This window comes from Rhea americana, unplaced genomic scaffold (assembly GCF_003343005.1).
Source record: "Rhea americana isolate MKP2758 unplaced genomic scaffold, rheAme1 scaffold_379, whole genome shotgun sequence".
NCBI lineage: Eukaryota > Metazoa > Chordata > Aves > Rheiformes > Rheidae > Rhea > Rhea americana.
The window spans coordinates 496,928-506,599 of NW_028186511.1; the positions used below are offsets into that span (position 1 = coordinate 496,928).

General features: G+C 39.1%; 1 protein-coding gene across 1 annotated transcript in view; it reads right to left on the reverse strand.

Annotated features, from left to right (window-relative positions):
• Positions 1-4,010: 4,010 nt before the first annotated feature.
• LOC146591294 (uncharacterized) overlaps positions 4,011-9,672 on the reverse strand; it is a gene marked incomplete at its 5' end in the record, with an annotated part of 7,486 nt that continues 1,824 nt past the window's right edge. Inside the window, 13 exons of the mRNA XM_085313135.1 lie at positions 4,011-4,030; positions 4,123-4,203; positions 4,337-4,433; positions 4,700-4,841; positions 5,231-5,420; positions 6,125-6,252; positions 6,337-6,410; positions 7,061-7,230; positions 7,776-7,893; positions 8,326-8,531; positions 8,697-8,814; positions 8,897-9,105; positions 9,175-9,328. Of these exons, the coding sequence (XP_085169261.1) occupies positions 4,011-4,030; positions 4,123-4,203; positions 4,337-4,433; positions 4,700-4,841; positions 5,231-5,420; positions 6,125-6,252; positions 6,337-6,410; positions 7,061-7,230; positions 7,776-7,893; positions 8,326-8,531; positions 8,697-8,814; positions 8,897-9,105; positions 9,175-9,328 (1,707 nt within the window). The remainder of the gene's footprint in view (positions 4,031-4,122; positions 4,204-4,336; positions 4,434-4,699; positions 4,842-5,230; positions 5,421-6,124; positions 6,253-6,336; positions 6,411-7,060; positions 7,231-7,775; positions 7,894-8,325; positions 8,532-8,696; positions 8,815-8,896; positions 9,106-9,174; positions 9,329-9,672) is intronic.

Below are 9,672 nucleotides of genomic sequence, written 5' to 3' on the forward strand. Positions count from 1 at the left end.
TCCTGTGAGAGCAGAGGGGAGCCCAGCCCACGGAAAGTGCTTTGAAATTCTAAACTGGGAAGCACCACATAGGTGCCAAGAAGTTTTATGGTTACACATTTGGGCTGCACATAGGTGTGCTTTGGGGAAGATAGCCTCCCACTAACAGGCCTCARCAGATTCCTTGGGGGAGCTGCATATCCATGAGATCGGTTTGCAGAGCTGTGCTACTTAGGGAGGTTAGAGGCTTTCCTCCAGCAATACATGGCAGTATTTGAGAGATGTTTTATTATATTTATCTATAAAGYGTATACATACCAGATAGCACCAGCTTCTGCGGGGCTAGTATCTGACTTCCTCTTAYGCTTTAAGATATTTGTCATCCAATAACAAATGCTACTGCCACAGTTTACAGATGGCAAATGAGTCATGGGGAAAAGTCCCAGATCCCAAGATGCCAACTTGTTTTTGGTTATTCAAAGGAGTTACGTCCCTCTGGATCCCCTCCTTCATTAAGCTTTTGACTTTGCTTCTGTTACACTGCGACATCAGCCTAGTYTTGCTTTTATCACTACATAGACTGATGTAAGGATAACAATTCACTTGCTTATGTTTTAAAGCATTGATTTTGAAGGACTCATCTGTCTTAGATTTGGAAATATGGTCACCTTAGTTTTCTTTAGGTGTTTCTGGGTTCACATACTTAAAGGAAAGCCAAGTTTAGATGGATATGACTAGCTGAAGACTACTTAATAGATTAGTGGTAGAAGCAAGAACTGGAACCCAGACTTCCCAAATAATTGACTTATTGCTGGACCATCTTTTCATCTGAATATAGGTGCATGGTGCTTACTCTCCTACTGCAAACATTTGTAGGAAACAAAGCAAAACAATATACCAAAATGAAAAAGTAATTTGGGCCAAAAAATAAATGCCCGTGTTCCTAGTTTTTCAGTATTCGKCTAAAAGAAAGTTTTTACTGTTTTAAAAGATCAAAGCAGCACACATTTAAAATATTAGCTGTGTTGCTGAATACCATGTTGCAAAARTGAACTCCATTTCTCTCAGTGATTAGAAATAACGAAGCTATTTGTAGCATTGATTTACCACCATTTATTTCAAGTGGAAGTAACTATCTGCAGTATACTTCTATTATCGTTTCTATTTCCTATAAAAACAAATCACACTAGACTTTTTCCCTTAGACTTTTATCATTCACCTGTTGAAGTTGCAGAAGACATTAAGCATAAACAAAGAAGATTGATCTCCTTTCAACTTGTGTTAACAGGGATATAAAAATAACATCCCAAATACCAGGGGAAAAGCATGTGGTCATAAAATATCCACTTAAAAGGCAGAGAGGTGTTGAATCAACACTTGAAGAGGATTTTTACCTCTTTTTATATATATATAAAGCCAGGAAGGCAGTTCCTGAATTTTAGTATAAACAGACACCTCTGAGGTGGAGGGAAAACTCCTACTACTAYGTCTTCTTTAAAAGATTTTACTGATATTCAAACAGGATGCTGTCTTGCATGCAGCTGGAAAGTCYGGCAAGACAGTTCTTGCAAATCCTAGTCCAATAATGAAGCAGAATCCCTGAATTTTCCAAAACATTAAAAAGAAGTGTTAATAGATAGAACAGTGCTTTCACACTTTGCAAAATTGCACTGAACAGAACTTCTAAAAAAGCAAAAGAATAAGTCAAAGTTTACTTGAGCACCATCTTTCTTTCAATAGCTCTTAAATCCCTGTCAACAAACAAAATATATTGACTAATCTCATGAGAGAAGTGAAGATGCTTTAGATACAAAGAGGTAAGTATCACATTTCTACTTTGTCCTTGAGTCTCTSTTTGGAGAAAAGAACAAGATACCTACAACACAGTTAATAGCAAAAATAGGTTGTCTAAACTCATGCTTCCATTCTTGCACCAGTCCCCTAGATTACTGCATTCCTTTCCTGTRCAGCTTTAGGAGGGAAGAAGGCAGATAAGTGTACTTCAGGTAGCCCATGTTGCGCTGTTAGAGTATTCTCATGGCAGGTGAAACTTGGAGCTCACCTGCTTGGAGGAAAATGCTACGTGTAGGTCTCATTTCTTAGCAGACAATCAGCATGAAGTCAAGCACACTGGSAAATCACCATACCACTTAAAGTACATCCACTTGTGTTCTGTTAAGGGCAAAACACTGACAGCATGGTATAGGAATGCCCACAGTAAGAGGCATACCTAGTGTTTAACCCATTGAGATTAATATAGGGAAAAGCACTAGGAACATTGTCCTGTCAGACCTCATATCTTGCACTTTTCTTTTATTCCTTTGCTGATGTGCTTGCATCTCATCCTTTGGTACCATGGCTTTAATCTACATCTGCTACTGGAGTAAGAAAATAAAACTCTTAGCACAACAACCTCTTCTACTGGAAGACTCATTCTGGAGGCAGAGCTATAGGTATTACTATTTCCCTCATCATGAGGCCCATTACAAGGTCACATCTGTCCTTAGGCTAGGCATATACTGCTAAGGGAGATAAGGTGAAGGATAATTTTCTAGCCCTACAGCTAGGCTGGCTGGCAGTCTGACTATATCTGAGTATATATACTGTACACAGACATGCTCACACAGGAAAGGTCCTGGTATATGATGACACACTGAAGAGGTTGAGAGGGTTGGATCTAAGGAAACAAAGTTAAACAGATACTGATTTTTACCTCAGTAAGAAAAGTCAAGATGAAGTTTTTTTTTTTTTTCCCCCCTCAAGCAGTAAATTGTGGGATTAAAGCACAGATATTACAGCCTATGCAAAGCTTTTTTTTTTTTTTTTTCCTAGAAAGAACGATAAGGGAGATCTACTGTTTGGCAAGCAATTGGAAGACACAAGACTTACAAACATGAGCATGTGATTATAGCACAAACTGTTTAGGAGGATCTCTGTACAGGTATTATAGCAACAGAGGTACAATCTTATAGATACAGTGTTTTTCACAAAGTGGAATTAGATCTATGAAATACTTTTTTGCTCAATTTATACAGCAAAATTTGTTAAGAATAATTGTTTAATATAAAGTTAAAAAACAGATAGCATTGTACACTCATCATGTTTTTAGCCCTAAGGGATAACAATTCATGCTAAGCTATAGCTTTCATTAGAACAGGAAAATATTGAATCTGAACTATTTTCACATCACTCTTCAGATCTAAGGAAGAAACCAGAACTACAATTTTTCCTCCCTTTAAAGAAAAWGGTACAACCTCCCCAATACTCTAACAGTTGCTCCTAGATATCACTTTTACCAGGAAAGAAGCATCCTTTAACTCTTTGTGAATAGGGCCTGTCTAGTGTAACAAGTCACCACTAAAAGCCTTTTTCCTTAGGCTGACCACTTATTTAACTAAGTARAGTCACTGATGCTATCTCTCCCCTTCCACCACACACCCAACAGGGCTTTACCTTCCAGAGCCACAACACTACAGTGAGAGCCACAGTTTACAAGTTTTCTGTTAGTATCTACTATGGGATTAAATATGTTCATCCCTGTCTTGCTTTGAAAAGTGCTTTCTCTTACTGACATTAAGCTCCTTGGAACACTTTATTCATACTGGAGCTGAGGAAAGCAGGGTTGGGGGGAAGCTGGTTTCAAATTTGTCTGGTTTCAATGATTTACAACAGATTTCAACTTTCCATTGCCTTCTTCCCTCTACGCCAAAACAGATGCTTCCAACTACAAAATGACTAACCACAACAGTTTTAAACACATTAGCTAAGCAGACTAGTTCAGACACAAGTCACAGATTAAGACATCTGCACTTTACTTAAACAATTTACGGTATTGCTTTGTGCTCCTCTAAGGAGAGATATATATACATATACTGATTAGCTGACTCTTTTTCTTGATAAATGCTGTCAATATATTTCATCAGTAGATATTTTCAAGATGTCCTTACTGTAAGCATCCTCTGGGCAGACTACACTTGCTTAGACCACCTAAATGCAATTTCTTAAAATTAACAGTTCTTATTCAGTCTGCGTCAAAAGTCTGTGTATTCACCTACAGGAGGAGGAGACAGATTTACATGAGCCTGTTGTCACAATAGCAGTATGCTCAGTCTTACAGAAATGTAACTTAGGAGTGACACCAACCTCTTCCAGTCACCTTCTCCTTCTTAAGGAGTATTGCTTCAGATGATGCTCGCCCATACAGATGAGATTCTGCACTACGGTCTGGTGAGAAATTTCAGCATTTAATGTTCTTGTTTTTGCCAAACAGGAGTTGTCATCTGACAAAGCTCCTGATAGCACACACCATTACTGAGTAAAACTTCAAGGGTGAATTGAGAAGTGCCCATTTTCTTACCAAGTCTGTGTTTCCCAGGATTGCATCTCCTTGGGCAAAGAGAGTCTGAAGACTGTTGCATAGTGCTGCAAATCACCACACTGCAGTGGAAATACAACTACAAGACAAAGATATTTATTTTATAATGCAAGGTACTCATATGCAAATTTGATACACATATGACTGCAGAGAAGAAGAACTGAGCACTACTGAGTAGCTAGTCTGTATTTGCTCCCCATAGAGCMCTATGTCTTCCTGAAGGAGACTAATACCTCCAAGTGGTAAGGGTAGGCTTTTGACAGTGTTTGCCACCTGCAACAGTCCAACTTTGGGGACTTACATTTCACTTTGGAAAGTGTACAACAAATTGCAGAGACTTCTCACCTGCTCTTGTAGCAAAGTTATGCCCTGAACAAAAGTGAACATCTTCACTTCAAATCTCTTAAGGTGCTGAGGAAATTTTACTCTGGAGCTACAATGAACTGGGTGGAATATGGTTCTGTGAGAATCTTCACTATTTTCACACCTTTTAGGGAAGAAGAAAGAGTTACCTAACTTAGATATTCATCATTTGAGCAAGTTATTTAAACAAGACAAGGAAGTAAAATGTACAGAAGCTTTTATTTTCCTCATACTRCAAAAGTATGGATAGAGCCTCCCCACTGTTTGTGGTCTCAGTCTTTGGCCACAGTTATTATTGCTTCTTGTTCTTTCTAGCTGAAAGTGTTTCTGRCCACACTGAGAACCTGCTGCCACCAGAATGCATGCCCAGCATGTAGATACCAGCAGTGCACTTTACAGTTTATGAACAATTATACAGATAGAACAAAATAATCCTCTTCCCCTTTTCTTCCAGCTGGGAAAATAGGCCCTGTGTTGAACAGTTACCAAACATAAGATGAAGGCTTTCTTTACCCATTTATAAGGATAGGCCATTGGGGATGGCTGTCGCTGCTTTGGGAGTTTGTAGCCCAACAGTCTTCTAAGTTTAGTTCTAGTCTTACATCTTCAGACTGGAGCAATTCAACTTCAAAATACAGTGYCTCTTTCAAGTACTTTACCACAGGATATTCAGATTCCTTGTAGGGATAAGAAAAGGACTTCTCTACAAGACAGAATATTGACATTAGAGAGTGGAATTGTTTTTTGGTTTGTTCCTCCCTTCTACCCCAACTACCACACAAATACAGTATAAGCATTCACTAAGTCTTTACTTCACTCTTCTTTCCATCACCATTTACTTAGATACAGTAATACAAAATCTGGTAGAGCATATGGATGTCAACTGATGGGGTTAGGATAGTGGAAGAATAAGAACTGTTAAGGAAGGAAAGTTATAAAGCAGAGCAGAGCTTGTTGCTTCTGCAGAAGGAACATTCATTCAAAACTGTCTCTGGAAAGGTACCAAAAAATTTCAGCAGGGCCACTTCCCTAGGAGAGGGTATGGTTCAGGCTTCAGTTAGCCCTTTCTGCCAGTGTCAATTCCATTTCACTTAAGTATTGCACATAGCTTCCTTCTTTAGCACAGACTAAAGTTTTAGTCAGCACTAACTCCTTTGCTTAGCAAGAGTCTGAGGACTGGCGGAGGAGAAAGGCTGACCTCAAATCCACTGTGCATACCATTTTCTATGTCCAGCCCAAGYAGGAGAGGGAAAGAAACCAACCAAATATTCTTTGTTTATTGGGCCTTTTTTGTATTAATAACAAAGGTCTGATCAACTGTAGATCTTTTGTAGAAAGCAAAGTTTGTATTGCATCCTGAAGTGGAAACCTTTGTTCGAGTCCTTAAAATCTGATCATAAGCATTACCTTTGAAAAGCTTCAATGAGAGAGCAAGAGAGCCAAATCCTGGCTTAATACTAGGTGCTGGGTTATTTTTAGATTTATATTGGACATCAACAGTCTGCTTGATTTTGTACCAGCAAACACACTTTAATCTGAATGGGGAAAAAAAAAGATGCAGCATTAGATTTTAGACATTAAATTATCTTGGACAACCTCCTCCCAGGGATGGTACTTACTGGTAAACTGGTGTATCATTGCCAGGTCTGAAGTAAAGTACATCATTTTCATATGTCATTGTTGTGCTGTTGAACTGAAAAATACAGATATTGTTATGAAGACAACTACATCAACTAACAATACCTTGAATATGCCATAATATGCCCCGGAAAGAATTGCACTGTACCTGAGAAAGGTGACCAATTTTTTCTATTAACAGGATTAGACTACACCATGAGATGAAACACTCATAAAAGTAAATCACAGAAATCACAGTAAGAATCACAGTGAGCTGCATTTGGTGTGACCTGAACTACAGTATGATCTGATCCCTTGTTGTTTTGCCTGCTTTCTACTTAAGTAGTACATAGGTGGCAGGAACAGGAAACACTCCAGTCTTGGGTCAAGCATTCATTAGTAACACCTAGCCAACTTCTACAAAGCATGTGGAAACATGCCAACAGCACAAATGCACGTTAAAGTCTAACAAAAGACAATTCAGAGAATGCCAAATTGAAGGCTAATTTCAGCAAGTACAACTGACCTTRAAGATTACTTTCACTAAATGAGAACTTCTACTCAGCCAAATTTAGCAGCCRCAGAAGGAAAAAGGGTGCATACATGCCACTTAGCATAAGGTCAGCTATGACCATCTTACAGCTTCTGCTCAGCTCTGAACTTCTGCCAGTTCCAGTAATAATCTTAGTCCAGTACAGAACAAATTTCAYGCCACTGAGCCTTTACCTTTCTACTTGTTCCACAAGTGTTCACATTGAACTTGAAGGTTGCAGTCTTTTCTGTCACTTGAACGGGTTTACATTGTCTGTCTCTCAAGACAAGCAGACTGGTGTCCACATCTGCAATCTCTACCAATTTCACTGCAGTTACCACCACAGTTCCATTGGGCAGGCACTCTGAAAAAGAAAAATGCCTTTTCTGTACAAATCAAGACTCATATCCCAGGAATCTATAGCCTAGCACAATAAAAAAAGGTTTTGTTTGTATCTGCTAGTAAGGTTGTGGCAGATGAGTATTAGAAATTAAACAAGACAAATCTACCCTAACACTGTTATGCATAGCATCTGTCAGCTTGAAGAAACTGGTAAAGCATGCACTACACTGAGCGAAAGTGATGGTGAAGGTGACCTTTCCTCCCAGTGTCAGAGCCTCACCTTCTCCTAAAGGTTTTTTTTTTTTTTTTTATAGCCAACTGGTCTAGAAGGTTATACCCAAAACAGAAGGGCAGATGATAGCAGGGGTCACTTTCATCTGTAGTTTGACTTGCCTTGTACCATATTGGTTTGTATGAAAACTGACAAGCAGATAGGATATCACAAACAAATTCTAGGAAAGTTTAATTATTCAGACTTTCAGAAGTTCACTTCTGTGTGATTTAGTAAYGAGGTTCAAAGATAAGAATAAACAGTAATCAAGAAACATTGACAGTTCACGTTATTACGCATTAGCTCTGAAGGTGCAAATCTGCAGGAAATTGAGAAATCTCTCCTGTTTGCCAAAGTGATGCCATCCTTCAAGGTTAAGTGGAGTGAAGCAATTACTCCAGAGGGATGAATATCCTAGAGGTGATCACAGGATAAACAAGAGAATGAAGACACACTGTTCTACYAGAAGAGCTCAAAAACTAAGGGCAAATTATCACAAACAAAGGGTAAAGATGCTTGATCACAATCAAATCTACAGGAGAGATTTTGTAATCTAGAGAYAACCACATCAACCTTTTTCAGTGGTTTTGTGGTATAAACTCCATTGCATATGCAATTGCTATTAAGGGTAGCTCAACCTTAAAGTGCTTGTGACATGTTTTTCTTGAATGCTTTCACCCGCATTAAGCAAGGGACATTATCTAAGGGTAGAAAATAGTTCTCCATTAATCCTTTCAAGCCTATGCCAAAGGAAAATTTAATTCAGCTACAAGGACATAGTATATCTTGTTCATATCATAGATAGAGCATGCATTTCATTTRCTTAATATATACTGGCATCCTTACTTCATAGTCCACATGGGGAGAAAGGAAAGGGACACAGATTGCCAAGTGAGTGCCATTGTCACTCAGGCTGTAGCTGTACTTTTGCGCAGCCTCTCGCGTCAGATGCAGGTTGGATATGAAGGGCAGCCAGTTTTGGTCCACATTCCCGTGACTCATTATTAGACAAAGAYTCCTCTCATCACAAAATCCTTTTGCACTAGGCAGTACTGTAACAGAGTTAAGAATTAGCCAGTGTGCTAGCTGCTGTCAGAGTTTAAAACAGCTATTTTGGACAGAGCACCTTTGGCAGAAGTTAACCCAGGTAAGGGCCAAATTCACAGCCAGGTTAATTGTAATCAAACTGGTACATAGTTTTGTCCAAGCTTGCTTACCTGCATCTTTAATTGCAGACACTGTTAYGACTGGGATGGTGAAGGTCTCATTTGTTGGATGGATTAGAAACTCAAGTGTGACATTCAGGGTGTATGTTCTAATGTCCTCTCTTGTGTACTAAAGAGATCATATTTAGAAATAAACTTACCAAGTGATATAGCCAGTTCTGTACTATACRTTGCAGTATATTAGTACACACCTCTTTCTTAATGCTTGCAGCATCAAATGGGACTTGTACTGCATAGGTTTTGCTTCCATTAGCATATCTATTTTCACGTGTTAGATATCCATGCCGAATAGCTTCAGGTACAGGTACAGTTGTCCCCACAAAGGTTAAGTTCACAAGCTCCACGTCAGAAAGGAACATTCCTATTGTCACATTCATTAGCCTGGCGCTCAGACTTGTGTCTGAAAAGCAATGTGTTAACCTTAAGCTCTTACCAGTAYCATCAGTAAATTGAGTCTTAAGCAACTTACTGTTGGTTATGGTAAGTTCCATGCGTTCAAATGGTGTTTCTATTTCCTTGATGATAGTATGTTTGGTTAGTCCCCATTTGTTATCTTCCCACTGATGTTCCAAGAMAAGGTTGATRCTGTATTTTGCCCCATRCTGTCCACTGCTCACAGAGGTCTAGAATTGCAAATCAACATCCTTCAGCATACCATGATTTTACATCAGGTACAAATCRTACTGTAGCTTTCTGGGGTCAGCTAGYTACATCTCAGAACAACTGTGTTCAGTTCTGTGGCCCTGCTTTYGTCCTGGCAAAGAGGTCTGCTTGCTGTTTCCCTGTTATCAGCTCTCTTTGGAGTTTAGATCATCTCAGGACACCCAGGAGACTCTCTTGAAAAATCTACCTGTCCACCTCACCTTACCCTTGCCTTTCAAAGCAGCAGAGGATTTTTTAATCAGTAAAAGGGCTTCTGCTGCCATTTCCTTCAAAGCTCATTTGTAACACTTGTTCAGGATCTCGT